General features: G+C 30.0%; 1 protein-coding gene across 2 annotated transcripts in view; it reads left to right on the top strand.

Annotated features, from left to right (window-relative positions):
* The window catches only part of LOC111642282 (centrosomal protein of 120 kDa-like), a 91,029-nt gene that overhangs the window by 15,384 nt on the left and 57,420 nt on the right, over positions 1-18,225 (top strand). For both annotated transcript variants that reach the window (XM_023388613.1, XM_023388612.1), the window contains exons 2-5: positions 906-1,238; positions 6,277-6,474; positions 9,635-9,754; positions 16,485-16,586. In XM_023388613.1, the coding sequence (XP_023244381.1) occupies positions 906-1,238; positions 6,277-6,474; positions 9,635-9,754; positions 16,485-16,586 (753 nt within the window). The remainder of the gene's footprint in view (positions 1-905; positions 1,239-6,276; positions 6,475-9,634; positions 9,755-16,484; positions 16,587-18,225) is intronic.

Here is an 18,225-nt window from a genome sequence, read left to right as displayed (position 1 = left end):
GTTGGTTCTTATGGATATTGACTCCTTAAGTATGGCTTTCAAAGCATGTCTACTGGCTGCCAAACAGTCCTTTAAAAAACACAAAAATATCCAGTTAAAAATATAAACATTTTTAAAAAACAGGAACTGGTGATGTTCGGACGTCTTCTATTTCCCATCATACCTTGCTGGGGTTGTTTCGGCTTTTATCTACAACGAAATAAGCGCTGATAAAATGTAGATGAGGAAAACTGGCCCCTGGTGATGATACTTTAAAATTCTTTTTGTAAAATTTATCTATATCGGACAAAAATTTACAAAAAGAATTTTAAAGTATCGTCACCAGGGGCCAGTTTTTCTCATCTACATTTTACCAGTGCTTATTTTGTTGTAGATAAAAGCCGAAACAACCCCAGCAAGGTATGATGGGAAATAGAAGACGTCTGAACATCACCAGTTCCTGGTTTTTAAAAATGTTTATATTTTTAACTGGATATTTTTGTGTTTTTTAAAGGACTGTTTGGCAGCCAGTAGCCTAAAAGAAAAGGTCAGTTGCCAAAAGTGTAATGTCTGGAACACAAAGTTAATAAATGGTGGTTCCTATTTTTTGGAAAGGACTTTGTCTTCAAAAGAATTAATTTTTAAAGATTTTATATTTGAATCAGTCGTTTGTTCTGTTTTAATATGTTAGAATACTGTGTGTTTGTTCTGTGATTTTGATCTGCTGATGAGATGTAAATTTCAAGAAATCTCAAGAAACATTTAATCATAATAGATGATGATTTCTTGAACTTTATTAGCAGTGTTGTTTCTTAAGATTAAATGTTAATGATGGAATTGTTAGTATTAAATGAATAAGCTGATTATTCTTTATTTTGTTCTATTTAAATATGTTAAAAATACTAATTTATTAAATTATTTTTCAGCCTCCAAAATGGTATCCATTGTTAAATTCTAAATATCAAAGGCAAAGGCCAGAAATACTTATTTCACTTCACTTAGAAAAAAATGAACAAAAACAGCCAGAAGAACAATCAACAAGTAATATAGTAAAAAAGGAACCACATGTGAAGTGCAGTACGCAAACTGAAATATCAACAAAAGCAGCAAGTGCTTCTGATAGACAACAATCCTGTTTGGAATTGAAACCACAATTAAATATAGAAAATGGTGTATATTATATAGGTGACACCAATCCGGAGAAAACTGAAAAATTCATATTTTCAGTGACAATAGCATTTGCAACAAACCTCCTTCAGGCAAGAAATATTTTTAATATAATTATATATTATAAAATAAGATTTGCACATAAAATGTATTTCATATTGTGCATTAAGTAAGTCTAAAATATAAAACAGATACTTAATAAAACATTTAACATAAAATGTTTTATTAAGTATGTTAAATGTTTTATTAAGTGTTTTAAAAGAAGCTGAGTTTGATATTTAATTATAAAACAGATATACAAACTTTCTATATTCAAAATATATATGAAAATATATAACTGTAAAACAACTTTATTCAAAACTAGCAGACCCTGCCACGCGTTGTTGTGGCTCAAAATGTACCTATTATAAATATATAACACTTCCCTCGTGGGGGGAATTTTTGAAAAATCCCTTCTTAGTGTACATTCTCTTGATGTACCCTATTAAAATGCATTTAAAAACGCAAAACACCGCATCTAAAATAGCAGAGTTCTTTACGGTAAGCCTTAATCCTGTCCATCTCTCCCCAGTGGGGGGAATTTCAACATGTATATTATATAAAAACACGTGCGTATTCGAATGCAGTAATGTGTCAAAATTTCAAAGGAATCGGTAGGAACAAACGAACATTACATTTTTATTTATGTAGATAGATAGATGATGATCTGCTTTAGTTCATCCTCACAGAAAAGCAAACTTAGGTTGTTGTACTCGTAGCGCCATCTGTTGGACATAAAAGCCTTAACCCTAGATGATATCTTTTAATTTATATGAATGTTTAACGGAATAGTATACAGCTTATGTCCATCATGAAGTTCCGTTCTAAATATTGGTGAAAGAATTTTTGAAATTGGATTAGTAGTTTCAGAGATTACCTCCTACATACAAACTTACAAACATTATCTCTTTATAATATTAGTATATATTTTCTTTTTCAGTCTGCTTGGTTAAGAAGAAAAATTTTAGAAATTATATATATAAAAACAAGTTGGTGGCATGGAAGTAGTGTTACTGATTTAGTGTTCAGTTTTTAACTAATTTTTAAAGTTATATTTAAAAAAACAATTTTTCTTGCTCTCATTTAAAATAACTTTACAGTATTACAAGGATTTCTATCTTCAATTGAATTTGTTTTCTAATGTGTTTCAATTTAACTGCATATTCCTGCTGCAAAATGTTTCTCATATAACCTTTATATCATGTAAAATGATAAAATGATTTCTTCTCAAGTGCAAATAGAAAAATCATACTTTAACTAATGAAAAATGGACAATTATGTAGAAATTAACACTGGAAGTAAACATTTTAAACTCATCAAACTATTTGTTGGCACCTTTAATTGTTGTAATTATAATTATTTTCTAATTTTACAACTGAATTTATAATTACACTTATAAAAAAATACATATAAAATTACACTGAAACATTAAACATATAGATTAAAGAATATCTTCATTATACAAAATATAGATGGATGTTCTGTTCCATTGGACAGGGGAAATGGTAGATGACCAGCTGAGAGAAGATTGCATTATAGCTTGGCCAGCTAAATGACCAGTTACTGTTATATAGAACATGTTTATTGTCTATTACATTATTATATTTAGCATTTAATTGGTGTACTGTGCCAGTGGAAAATTTAACTAATTTAACTTGTGCATTTAAATTATTTAAAGATATTAGTAAATGTATGTAATTTTTTTTCATATGAATATAATAATAATTTGATTTTTGGTAAATTTTTAAAATAATATCGACTGGCTGACCTGTGTTGCTTTTGTACAGTTTACAAAATTAACATAAACAAGATGACAGTGGTAAAGGGTTAATTTAGACATAATGATAAATGTAATATTTCACCATTGAAAGGAATAGAATATTTTAGAACCAAAATAAAACATTATGTTAATGTCAAACATGTAAGGTAAACGCACCGGTAGTGGACACTGCGTTAGTAGTGGACACTTTGAACTTCAAATATGAGTAATAAGGTTGTAGACGGCTTCACTGTTCAAACATACAAATCATTCAGTAGACAGAACCCTCTAGTGGTGGTAACTCGCACTGATCCTTTTCTAGTGTGTCATGGGATGTTTTCCTACGCTCATTAGTGATGGCATTCCTGCTGATATAAGAAGACAAGTGAGTCTGCTGTCTGTTTCCTTAAGGTCTAGGTAATTTAAATCACGCTTGCTGTATTAACAGTTAGTTTCACGGAAGTTTTTTGGTGATATACTATTAATATGAGCTTCGTTGGTATGTTTTAAGACCTTCCTGATAGTATTTTTATTTTCCAAGTCAATTGAATGAGATGTCCACTAATGAAACAAAAATATCGTATATTTTTAGTAGTGGACAAGAGGTGGCCACAACTAGTGAAAATGAACTTTTCACTTTTAATCAGTATCAAGTCAAAAATTAAATCACCTAATGTTAAGTAACATACAGTATTGATTCAAGCATTTTTTGGTTACTCTGTCTAGTCATGGACAGGGGGTGTTCACTATTAAACCGTGAATGTCCGTTTATTGAAATGAGGTGTTTCAATAGTGGACAAAACATGGTTTGGTGCCATGGGATCCTACAGCACCCGGTATGCTAAGTAGGAAAATAATGTGCAAGAAGAAGTCAGACAGTACTCTCACGAAAAGTGATGTAAGAGTTGGTTTTGAAACATTAAAAATATACATGGGACCTGAGAAAGTGGGGTTATTTGAGACTGTAGTTTCTTTTGAAGATGTTGAGGCTACAGACAAGTCCCTGTTCAATTTATGGCACCAGATGAAGACAGACATCATGAATCAAGTAACAGCTGGAAACAACAGCAAATCCTTCAACAATAATGAATCAGAACATGAAGATTCGACGGTTGAAACTTCAAATCAATCGCAGCCATGAGATAAATGATGTCAGTAACACCAGTGCATTTAGTGATTCATATATTCATGATATTCATAATGACTACCACTATCAAAATGAAAGACCTAGTACTTCAAACACTGGCAATACCATTGTTGCCACAAGTACACACAATAGCCGCAATAACAGTCAGATCTCTGAAACAGTACCTAGTCCTTTCAAAAGGTCACTTCTCTGGTCAGAACCCAGGGAAATCACTAACAAAAGGAAGAAAAAGGAAATCATACCTTCTGTAGTTACGTCAAAAGCTTGGCAGGAATATTATGAAAATAAGGAAAAGAAGAAAATAGTGGAACTAGAACTGAAAAGGGAGAGAGCTTTGGCAAGACAGAGAAAGAAAGAACAACAGACTGCTGAGAATAAAAGGAAAGCTGAAGAGAAAGCTATGAAAATGAAAATGAAGACTACAAAGCAACGAAAGAAGAAAATGAGAAAGGAAGAGACATCATCAGAAGATGAAGGTTCTTGGATTCCCTCGGATGGTGGTAGTACAAACGATGTTACGTTAGATGTAGAAGACACTATGGAAGATGAAGAAGAAGAAGACGACATTATGCAGTTTCAGGAAAATATTGAACCCCCTTCAAACGAAACTATTGGACCAAGTTCAGCAATTAAGGAATCGAAAGATACAGAAGAAAGGGGAGAAAGTATTGAAGGGACTTTAAATTGGACTCGGAGGAAGGATATGTCCGAAAGACACAGTCGGAATACCATTGAAAAGGAAAGGGAATCAAACATCCTGCATGAGAATGATTTTGTAGTTGCCACCTTGTCTGGTAAGAAAAGAAAGTACAAATGTGTGTGCAAAATTACCAGTTTAATCAGTGATAATATCGCAGAAGTGATTGTGTTTAATTCCATAAATAGGATGAAAAGCGTATTTGCTAAAAATGAAAAAGATGTACAAACGATAAATATTTCTCAAATTGACTTGAGGCTTCCTAAGCCTCTAATTTTTGGAAGAGAGAGTCACTGTCAATTCTCGAAAGGCATTGACATAGATAAGTAGTTCAACACAAATTAACAATGCAACAATATTTCCTTAAACTATGCTGACGTTAATATTTGAGTTCTCCTAAATGTAACTTAGAACCCAGTTTTATACTATTATTTTTAAGTGTTTAATATTGAGTGTAACAATAATCCATTCCAGTATGTTAAAACTGATCTCATTTATTTCAACATTTGTATTCGTTAAGAATAATGTAACAATAACAAAATAAGAAAGTTTCTTATACTAACTTTGTAATGTTTTATATTTATGTTTCATAATACTTATTAGTTCAATTTTCATATAAACATTACAAACTATACACATGTAATTTACATTTGTACAATTTGATATTTTAATTAATTTAATTAAATTATGAGTTGTCATTATAATTAACACAGTGTTCTTGTTCTTTATAGTAAAGACTGTCAAATTCTGCAAGTTGTGAAAAATAAAAACGATTTCATCTTGAATATAATCATTTCTATATTCCTTGTCCACTACTGGTGCAAATGCCTGTCCATTACTAAATATCTCAATTTTTTCAATGTCCACTACTGAAACATTTTCAACCTTACAAAATAAATTAAATTAAAATGTATTCGACGAGACTGACATAATTAAAATCCTTACAGTGAGTGAAGAAAGATTTTGTCTAACAGACAATATAACTTTTAAGCCATAAGGTTTCCAAATAGGGGTCCAGTTTCAAAAAAGTCGAAAAATTTTCCTTAAAGTGTCCACTACCGGTGTGTTTACCTTAAATGATACTCCACTGTATTTATATTTGATAGTTAAATTATTTATTAAGATAAATTTAATGGGAAGCATTAATTTCCAAAAATAAAAATTAAAAATTAACTTTCTTATAGCAATTTAAACTATAATGTGTTTACTAACATCAAACCTTTCTCACACTTTCAGCAATGAATATTTGTGATGATAAATATTCATTGTCGGAAGAATGAGGTGTGGTGTTAGTGACTACTTCCAGCCTCTGTAAAGTGATACTATATTCTATATTAGAAGAAATATGTATATACGTTTATAAAACCATTTTAATTTGAAAAAATTAATTACTTAATTATGTATATTATCTTACATAAGAATTTTTTTTTCTGTTAAACTATTTTTTAAAAAGTTAAATGTAATAATCGTTAGTTTTATTTATTTTAGTTAGTGCAGTTATATCCATCAATTTCGAATTCTTCTGGAAATTTTTACTTTTATTACTCATTGTTTGGTAATGATGTAACAACTGAACCATTTGGAAATTTTCAAAATCCTGATTTTCCTGCTGAAAGAGCATCTGTCAAAATTATTAGCAGTGTTGATGTTTTAAAAGACTTCTTCATTCAACAGCCTAAATTACAGGTAAAATATATTTTCTAGAAAAGTGAAATCTTTATGATGTAAATGTTATTTATAATATATACTGCTAAAAACACTAGAGAATGAAATGTATATGTAATTAGATTTATCTTTAATTATAGATATAATATATAAATTGTTTTTTACACGCGCTATGTCGATGATATTCTTATCATTTGGAAATCCAAGCGAGATCTAAATGCTATACTGTAGATAGTGAACAACAACCCATTCGGACTTAAGCTAAAGTTAGACCAGCAAGATGATGAGATGGCCCATTTCCTTGACCTCAATATTTTCCTGAATCTTGGCTGCATAACCACAAACGTTTTCCTTAAGCCTAATCTTCAATCTTTCTTCATCCCTGCAACCTCAAATGACCCATTTACTTATAAAATATCCACTTTTAGGGCTCTAATCTGCAGAGCTTTTACTCATTGCTCTAACATTAAGGACACGCTATGAGAATTCCAACGCATCAAGCACCTCGCCCCAGCCCATGGTTACAACGGTAAATTTATTGATAGGCTTGCACAAAAAATTCATAGATGCTTAACAACCGAAGATGTCAATTCCAAACTTCTAAAGCAACAAGGTAAGTGCATTACCGTCGATTTTGACTCTAGAATGAGCCGAGCTTTTAAATTCACAGCAAAAAGGGTCAATGCTACTCGTATACAAATGCAACCCTATGATTTATAAACTTCTGGCTAATACCAAGGACAAATGCAGCGAAGCCAGGAGACCAGGAGTCTACACGGTTCCACTAAAGAACAGCAGATCCAACCTGTGCAAACAACTAACATACATTGGCTCAACCAATAGATTGCTTAAAAGGAGGAGAGCTGAACACAAATACGACGCATACAACAAAAAGTTCATTTCCACCCTAGCCCAGTTTGCAGGTGAACCTAGTATAATGACTAAATGGAAAGAGGCGAAGATTATTATTCCTATGCATGACTATAGCAAGCTTAGAACAGTTGAAACCATTGAAATATTTACTCATTCCCTCAAAGAGAGTTGTATCAACAGCAGAGATGCAGACTCGCTCTCCTCCGCATGGAAATCACTCTTCGATAACCCCTTAAACTAAATAGACCAACCCACCCTCAGCTCTTACAACCGTTACCACTTTTTACTTGTTGCGTTTATTTTTCCAATTCTGCTTTCCAAGCATAGCACCTTTCCCATCTATGGTCATTTGCACGTCTTTTCTTATTATATCATAAGTTATTTAACGATGTCGACATCGTCTATGCTCCATTATCAACTATGACATCACTTTCCATTAACCCCCAATCATGATAGTGCATCTTCTTTACTTAGCGCGTTTATTTTCTAATTTTATTTCCCAACTTTAGTGATTATCTTATCATGAACTATCCACATACCTTTCATTTTTACCAAAAGAAAGAAAATTTAATGCCCTCAGTATCATCTAAGCCTTATCATCAACGATGATGTCACAAGTAAGACAATACCTATATATACATTGACACCGTTTGAATTTCTACCAACTGACGCTCTAACAGATCACAGTGTACCTGAAGAAGGCCGAAAACGTTCGTTCTCATGTATAAATGGCTAGAAACAAGTGAGAAAGGTTTTGTCTTGGTTATGTTAACAGTAAACATTCAATTCCACTTTTCCAGTTTCCTAATGTTTATATCAGGTGTGTCAAACTCATTTAAACAACAGGCCATTAATGCGACTGGCAAGATTCACATGGGACATTTACAAATTTTCTTAAAATTATAATTTGAAATGAGAATGCATGAATGTAGATAGGGCAATTAAAACATATTATGTAGTTCAGTGAATTTGACTTAACAATATATAATTGCTATAGTATTGCTTTTATTTAAACATTTATTTAATGTATATATTTATAAAACTAATATTAATTATTTTCACCGGAAACTTGCCAGCGCTATCTTCCTCCTCCTAGTTTTCCAATATCTGGATTCAAAGACTGAGAAAAATCTTCATTATGGAAGATAAATGTTTATCAATTAATCTCGATCTGTCAGCCATTTTATGTAATTTCAGAGCATCGTGGCATGCAGGTCACTAAAAATTGCATTGGGCCACCAGTTTGACAACCCTGGTTTATATCATGAGTATATTCACTTTTCATAGGTGATAAAGCAAGTAGACAGTAAACATAAAGTTATAATTTAAGAAACATAGCCAAACAATCATCTTAAATACTCAAGCTACAAATCCACTATTTTTAATAATAAATACTAAGTAATTTGCTACTAGAGGTAGGTGCACAGCAAGTGGAGGTTGTGGGTTCAAGCCCTGCCCTGAACCAATTCTTTTCTTCCAGATAATTCTAAATTATTTAAATTATAATTATTAATTTAGTTAAGAGATGATGCCTAATGTCTACCACTAGTAGCAAATTACTTAGTATTTATTATTAAAAATAGCAGATTTGTAGCTTGAGTATTTAAGGTGATTGTTTGGCTTCGGGTTGTTTAATTTACTTATATAACTTAAGAATAATAAAATCAAAACTATAAAATTATTAATTATTTGAGTTTGTTAAAAATAAATTTAAAGTTTATTTTTAAGACTGCAATTCTAAAACTGAATTTTCAAGGAAGAGAAAAATTTACATTTAAAACAGAAAAAAATTAGGCAAAATATATAAACCCATGTAATTTACAATTATTTTATGTAAAAATTGCATTGAGTTGAAAAAAGTTCTCATGGAAGAAGTCTAAAGCCAGTGATCTTTTAAATATGAGTAAGGCACACTGCCACTGAACCACAAAGTCTCCAATGAAAGATTTTGCAAAACTTACCTGTAAATTGCTTGGAATTTTTAAAACTGATTTTCATTTTCAAGAAAATCAGTTTAATTCATGTTTTTTCCTTTTGCTCAATAAGGTTTGTACCAAGGCTAATCCAAATAAACAATATTATTAAAATCTCCAAGGACCATGTCATAATCTCTCTTTGTTAATTATTTATACATTTTTATGAATATATAATAAGATCTGATAAAAATTTATGTATAAAGAATTATAGAACACTATTATTATTAGTTTTAAATGTAATTAATTTTTTGGAATTTATTTTAAATTAAAAATAAAATTTATATAAATTACTAGATTTAATTAAAAGATCTATTATTATATAAATTAAATAGGTATTCTTTTGCTGTGCTGATGTTTCTATTGGAATGGCTGATATACCAATTTCTCACATTTTAATGGAAGATGCTACTAGAATTGAAAATCATCCTGTGTCAATAGAGGGGACTTTTGAAGTAAGTTAAATTTCAAATATTTGTTTATATTTATGAAAATCTATATAAATATTAGCAATTATTCATTGTGACATTGTCACAATGCAGAGCTACAATTTTTAATCATATTTTTAATTTATTTAATTTAAAATATATGTATCCACCTCAAATTAATACCATATTGTCTTACCCCTGTACATCATAATTTTCCTTTAACAATAGAGTCATGCCAGTCTTCTATTAACTGCTTTCAGGGGAAAAGTTTTGAATTGAAATAATGTGACTTCTGGTTTTGATTAGAAGTTCGTATATAGTTAATTTCGGCCTTCTGCCACTAATGTTTTTATATCTGGTCTTGATGTTCATCTATCTAACTCCATTCTCAAGATTAAAGAAAGATATAATTAATAACTAAGCAGACACAGTCCTGTTTCCACTCCAATGAAGACACAGTACATTCATTGCTTGTAACATTAGGAAAATTAGAAATTGAAAATTGAAAATCTGGTAATTTTTTCTGCAAAATAGGAATTGAAATTGTTATTCAATGTTTCTGTGATTATTGTGCATTGTCCCAAGTAAAAATTAATGCACTCATATCAATATTAACATTAACAGAGGACCAGACCTAGTTTCTAAATGAGGGTTACTTGTTTTTAATGTATACATTTCTCAGAATAAAATTCACAGACAACAAAAAGTGATTATGAAATCAAACTTTTATAATAGTTATATATACACTTTTTTAAAATATTTTTAAAACTCATTAGTCTCCAAAGTTGCAAATGTTGATTTTCAAAATATTTTCAGACTCTTTTACAAAAATATCACATCACCCAACTCAGCCAATGTTTGTGAAACAAGCTGGTACTATTGTACTTATGAATGTGATTTTACACATAATGTGATGAATGTGTTGTTATGTTATTAGTGCAATGTGCATATCTGACAAGGCAATTACATTGTACATATAGTGTACCAAGAAAGATTGGAAGTGGTTGGAAATTGTGTGTGTGAAATGGTCATTGTAATGTAATTCTGTTTATTCAGACAATTGCTTTTTACAGTAGAGCCTCGATTATCCGACCCCTGATTAACAGACACCTCAGTTAACCGACCGTCCTAGTCGGCAAATTTCAAATGTCCACTAGTGATGTGGCGCTATAATATTTGGCTATGTCTTGGCTACTTTAATATTATTTTTACATGTTTTAGCTGACAGCACTCATTCGACCATGAAAGGAAGCCAGTATTTAAACGAGGCTTAATTTTCTAATTTTTAACGATACAATAGCAACGATTATTATTTTAAAAAATTTTTGTTAGGCTTAACATTGATGAAAATTCAACACAAAGTAGGTTAATAGCAATATACTAATATACTAATTACATGGGATATAATAATATACTACACTAGTAATGGATTTTTTCATACTTTTCGGTTATCTGACTTTTCAATTATCCGACCAACCCCAGTCCCCAATTGAGTCGGATAATCGAGGCTCTACTGTAAAAGTATTTATCAATTTTTGTGTGTCATTATTAACCAAGAAGAAACCATATTGAAAGTTTGCTTGCATTTAACCCAGGCAATGCTGGGTCTATCTGCTAATATGTAAATACTCTGGAACAAATCATATGAATCAGAAAAAATATTCTAAAAACAATTTTAATTTAATGTGTGTGTCAAACATAAATTGCTTCAATTGTTTAAGGATATAGTTTATTAAATTTACAATAAATCTTTAAATTTTTTATGATTGTGATACTTAGTGACTTAATAAGGTTTTGATATTGAGAGGAATTTCAGATGGATGTTTTTAAATGGTTGAACCACATAACTGGCAATCTTTACATCATAACTGGTTTAACACTTACAACATTATCATCATCTTTCTTGCTTTGAGCTTTTTTGAATTTAACATCATATTTATATTTCTATTCAATATTCAATATATTATATTCATATTTATATTTCTATTGCAATAACCAATGTTTTACTGTTTTGAAATCTTTGTGATCTAGCTTTTCAGCCAACTCCCATAATTTAGTTTTTAGTGTTGAATTATTGGTATACATACTTTATACAGTTAGGCATCATTGAGAGCTTCACTGTTTGTATCATTGTCTTCATGTTTCTGTTTTTTTGGATATTTCTTTTTGCACTTAGCATAATACACATTCCTCCCAGTTTATCTTGCTATCACACATGCAATTATAGATTTAAGCATTCCAGTAATCTCTGCCAGCTTTCGCTGGTATTAGATTGTTAAGTTCTGATTTGTGTAAGTAAAGCAATTTTGTTTACTAATATCAAATCAGTCCATGCCATCTTGGTAGGTGTCTCAAAGTTTTATAAAATTATTTTCAAAAATCAAAACAAAATCACTAGACTGAATACATTTTTTTCTTACTGAGTGATTCAACCCAAGACTACATATCTGTAGTACAGGTAACCCTTGTATAACATGGGAGTTACATTCCAAAAAATTGCCATGTTATGTGAATCCATGTTATACGAAACAAAGAACTAGTGCGAAAAGGGAGGTTAGGTTCTAAAAATTAAAAAACATGCTGTTAAATCCTTATTTAAATTGGATTTATTATTCATTTTTTTTATAGGTAAAATACTTATTATTTAAGTAAATATTTTAGCAGAGGATTATTCATCCTATATGATGATCTCAGCATGACCATCATCAACTGGTAACAGTTTTTGGGTGCATTCGTTAATAGCAGTCGCTCTGCAATGGGAGTGCGCTGCTGTCTGTAGGCATTTAGAAACGATGGTGAAAGAAAGATGGCGGCATCCACACTATCAATAGTATCGTGATGGAAGAATCTATAATTCTAAAATGAGCTTTTAGAGGCAAAAGAAGGGTCCCAATTGTAAAATTTAACCATTAAATGGATTATTTGTTGAAAGAGCATTCAAAGTAGCCACAAAAACAATTAGAATGCTTGCGTGGAGTTCCACGGAGGTATAAAAGAACGCACCCTTTATTACATTTCATGTTGTACGAGGGTTTTACCCAATTCCTGAACCATGTTAGAGTGAACCCGTGCTATAAAAGCACCGTGTTATACGGGGATGTTCCCAATTCTCAAACCATGTTAGAGTGAATCCATTCTATAGAAGTGCCGTGTTATACGGGGTTACCTGTAATTACAAACAGATCATCTAATAGTCAGTGCAGGTAAAATCATTACATTGTCTGAAAAATGCATGTTCATTACTGAGTGATTGAAGATGATATACTCAATAAAGGCCTACATGTTACATGTCACAAGTCACAAGCCAAGCATGCCATATATCACTGTCCTGATTAAACAGTATGGTGTTTCAAATAACTGACACAAATTGTCTATTTTGTTTTTAAGATAAACATCTGCTTTGATTAACTGATGATCCATTAGCCAGAATCTGCTATATATTAAAAAGTGTTCTTGATGATTTTAAATTTTAGAATCAAAGTTATTTTATTGATTTTATTTTCACATTTAATCATGAATCCAAAATCTTAGATCCAAACTCAGCATATCTTATAATTTGCTAATTCTCAATTTTTCATTACATTTTAACTATAATTTTTCAGCTGTTCAAAAAAGAGAGAAAAATCTTTCTGTAAGATGTTAGCTTTGTCAATCTGTCTTATACTTTTTCTTTTATACTACATCCAACAATATTATTTCATCTTTTCCTTAAATTTCTGATATTCTTGTATATTCTCTACATTTTTATATTGTATTTATCTGTATTTTTGGCATAAATATCAGAGTTTATTGAATATTTTTTAAACTAACTAATATTTGATTATCTATTATTCTGCTGTTTTTTGCTATCTTTCTGGTTAACTTTCTTACACAAATTTTCTTCCATNACAAAATAACAGTAACAATTTAAACAAATATTAAAGTCATTGACTTGCAACAAAATTCAAAAAATAATTGATGATGCATTACAAAATTAAAATATCAAAACAAGTGAAATTTATAATGAAATCCTATTTAAAAGATTACAACATTTTGAACAAAATTGAACAGAAGATAAATTTAATAATAATAAAATTATTTTTTGTTTAATTTTTACCAAGTTCATTTTATTATTACTACTGGACAAAGGAAGTTAGTCATAAAATAAAAATGATGCATTGTAATTATTTATAATTTTTTTTTTGGTTTTCTCTATGAAAAATTAAAAAGAAAGAAAAAAATTAAAAAATCTATAACATTCACCAAAAATTAAAAAAAAATTGATTTACCCTAAAATCTCGGTTATAACTGCCCTTTCATATAAGCTGCAAAAGCAAAATTTGTACAGGAATGTTGACTTTTTCACAAATAAGATGCTCTCTTGTAAAGGCCTTAATTTATAGCCAAGGATTTAGGATATAATCCAGAACAAGAACCAATAGGAAAGGAACATTGACAATACAATGAATTTCATGAATAAGTTTATAACCTTTGTTATAGGCTATGGCATGTAGCCAAGGTTATAAATTTATTCATTAAATGAATTCAATTTATTCATAATTAAATAATTCTTTGAAGAAAGATTTTACCTTTTCTTACAACATTTAATTAATTCAAGTGTTTCTGAAATATAAATTTTTTAGTATTTTTGTTTTTGCAGTAAGTAGGTTAAATAAAAAAAATATAAATAAATAAAAAACTGTCATTGAAATATAATTAATACAAAACACTTTATCAACATAAAAATACTAAAAATAATGTTTTGAGTTAGGAAAATCTAAGTTTATCACTTCACACAAATGTTGAATTGGACATGTTTTATCAACAATACTATTAATTAAATAAAATCACAAACTTATGATTTAGGGGTCAGGTATAAATTATTAATGAATGTTTTTGAATCTTTTTTCCTTTTTCAGATTAGTACTTTATTCTTTTCTAATTGGAACATTGAAAATAATTATGAAAATTTGAAGCAATTAGAATGCACTTTTGAATAAACTGCTGGTAAATTTTTTAAAATTTAAATGTTTCCAATATGATGTTATAAACATTAAAATTTTTCATGATGTTAATAGTTTTGAAAATAAAAAAAACTAGATATATCTATGATTTTAGGATATAATGTTACTGATACTGTAATGTCTTTATCACTCAGATGTAAAGCAACATAAGTTTTAATAATATTTTAGACAAAATTGTTACTTTTTTAGTTATTTTAGGTTCCTCTAATTATTAGTAATAAGTAAAAAAAATTCTTGCAGTACAAACTGTAAGTAAGGATGTTGAGATTAAATGGTCAGAAGCCAGAGTAGGTAAGTACACCCCTGAGAAGAATACTTTTGCTATGAACCACTAAAGAGCTTTGCATTGCACTTTTTAAAATAAAGTGTAACCCAGAGGAAAAAAAGAACATTGTTGGATGCATGGATGTGGGTGCTAAAATAACTATGAAATAATAAATTTTAATGATATGTTACACAAAAATATGTTGCTTTAAATCCAAGTGATAGTCATAGTATTTGTAGCATTATATTGTAAAATAATATAGATAAATCTACTTATAGTTTTTTTTATTTTAAAAACTATTAACATTATGAAGAATTTTAATGTTTATAACGTCATATTTGAAGCATTTACATTTTATAAAATTTGAGAGCAGTTTATTTAATGTTTATAATTTTAATTTCAGTTAAAATAATGTTTTTAAATAAAACGTGAAAAGAATTATGAAAATTTGAAGCATTGTTTCAATTGGGAAAGAACAGAATAACAAGCTGAAGAAGCAAAAAGCTATAAAAACATTTATTGACAATTTATTCCTGGTTTCTGTATTATAAGTTTGTGGATTTTATATAACTGTAACTTAACAGTTTGTATATTTTTAAATACTGTATATATTTGATTATAAGCCAACACTAATTGTAAGGCAACCCCAAAATATCAAAAAGAAAAAGAAAAATTTATTAATCAAGCATAAGGAATAAATTTTATACCATTTAATTGTTCATTTGCTGTCATCAGATGACCCTGTTCGAAATATTGATTTGATTTATGTTCTTCTGTTTTTTCGGTTAAAATTGTTTTCAAACTACGTGTAATCAAACTGTCTTCAATTGTACATACTGTAAATATTGCAATTATTGTCTGTATCTGATGGCCAGGAGCCATATCTGTATGTTTCATTTGATTCTTAATAAAACAGGCTGGGCGCCCATGAAACTTTCCCTTTTCATCCCCTTTCCTATCTCGCTTTACTCTTTCCCCTTCGCCTCTTCCCTTAACTACCTTTCCTCTACTCTTCTTCACACTCAGGCAATACCAATGAGTAGTCCCGAGTCTTCATCCCCTTTATGAAAATGAAAATGTCATCAGATGACCTGGATTCATAATCACTTGATTCTTTATCACTGACTTCATACAGAGCATCATCATCTGTGCCATCAAGTGCATTTGAGATTGAACACTTTCAGAGATGACTTCTCTAGAAAGACTTTTCCATGATTACATACAAAATTTATAGAAGCTTATCTGTGGTGGTGATATTTTTGTTATTGATTTTGTTTTGATATTGTGGTTTTTAGTGATATTTTCTGAACTTTTGATTATGTCAGTAAAGGGCATCACCTAATTTACCAACCATATTAATGACACCAATTCTAAGCCAAGGGACATTTTTCTGAACCACAAAAAATTATAAAAAGGTTGGCTTGCAATTGGGTAAATATGATATTAGAATTGTTATGTTGTAAAATATTTATTTTTATTTTTATCTTAGATAGTGCCAATAACAGAAAATAAAGTTGACTCATCTTCATTTGAATTTGACTCAAGACCTGAAATTGGTATTTGTGTCATGTTACACAAATTAGAGAATGAGGTAAGATTTAGATTGTAAATTTATATATATATATATAGGGTTGTTGCAAATAAAGTGGCTGTTTTTAAAATTTAAATTTTCCAGCCCTTGTAGTTTAACTTTGTTCCATGTGCTGTATCTTTGTAATTGGAAGAGCACACATATAATATGTGAATTTAAAATGTAATCTCATTTATATTGTGAGTTCCACATGTTTAAAGAGTACTTTTTCTGTTGGCGTGGAAAAAATAAATTGAATAATTTTCTTTTTCGAGTATAAGTATGGACATAATGCAGCCAAAGCAACCTGAAATACCAATAAAACTTTTGGTGAAAGTTCTGTGAGTGAGCAGGCCACCAGGCATTGGTTCAAAAAATTCATTCTGGGAATACAAATCTCAAAAATCAGAATTGAATTGAAGAACATCATTGAATCAGAACATCAACTTGACTGACCAGGAAATCATGGAATGGTTGAACATAATGGACACTATTCTACCATTTCTCGACATACAGAGCATCATGTTAGGGAAAGTCAAGAAACTCAACAAATGGGTATGCTACATGAACTCAGTAAGATAAATAAGGAGCATCATTTGGTCTGAAGTTCTTTAATTATTCATCACAAAAATGAACGTATTCAAATGAAATTTGTCCCCATTCACATTATTCTCAGGACTTCTTGCCATCACTTTTTTATACATTTGGATAGGTTTTAGGCAAAGAAAGTCTTCAAGGAAGAGAATGCAATAAGAAGTGCCTTTAATGGCTTCTCATTCTAGTGATTTCTATCAAATTGATGTTAATGCATTTCTATTGTATTGGGAAAAGTGTATTAATGTTGGTGGAGATAATTCTGATTGAATATATAAATTTTAAATTAAATTAATAAATGCTTGAAGTCAAAAATAAGAATTGGCTATTTCATTTGCAACAACCTAATATACCAGGGTATAATACACACAGATCAAACTTTCCATGTAACTGGAAATCATTGTTATCTGTTGATTTTAGCACCACAAAACTAGGTCATATACCTAACATTATGTTAGATTCTGAGGTAAATTAATTTATCTTTAAATATGGTAATTGTATTATAGTACAGTGGTGCCTTAACTTAAGAGTTTAATTCGTTCCGTGACAGAACTCATAACTCAAATTACTTGTCTGCCAAATCAATTTTCCCCATTGAAATGAATTGAAATGCCATTAATCTGTTCCAGACACCCTGAAAACATTGCAATTTTTTTGTTACGTGTTTTTAAGTAAGAAAAATATACTTAAAAATAATGAATATTGTATAAAAACACAATAGAATGTACTGAAATAAACCGGTTTTGTGGATGTCATAACATTTGCTGCATAGATAAAGAAAAGGATGGAAAATTCGAGAAATGAGAGACTGTGGTGCCACACACAACATGAAAGTGAACTAATGCTTACATTACTTGATCACATGTTTTTCTATAAGCTATCCTGTCAGGCATTCAAAGAGTAATGAAAATGATGAAATTATGGCAGTTTTCCATCTTTTTTTAATCTATGGTTTGTTGTTGTGTTTGCTGCACCCTCTAGCAGTGGGGTATCTGAAGCTGGCTTGAAACCTGAATTTTAGCTCTCAACTCAAAGCAAAAAATCGGCTGACAGATGGCTAATATCT

Source organism: Centruroides sculpturatus, unplaced genomic scaffold (genome assembly GCF_000671375.1).
Source record: "Centruroides sculpturatus isolate CEXI.00-Female unplaced genomic scaffold, Cexi_2.0 scaffold751, whole genome shotgun sequence".
Classification (NCBI taxonomy): domain Eukaryota; kingdom Metazoa; phylum Arthropoda; class Arachnida; order Scorpiones; family Buthidae; genus Centruroides; species Centruroides sculpturatus.
Note: the sequence above shows the minus strand (reverse complement) of the source record. Positions and strands in the feature narration are given on the sequence as shown.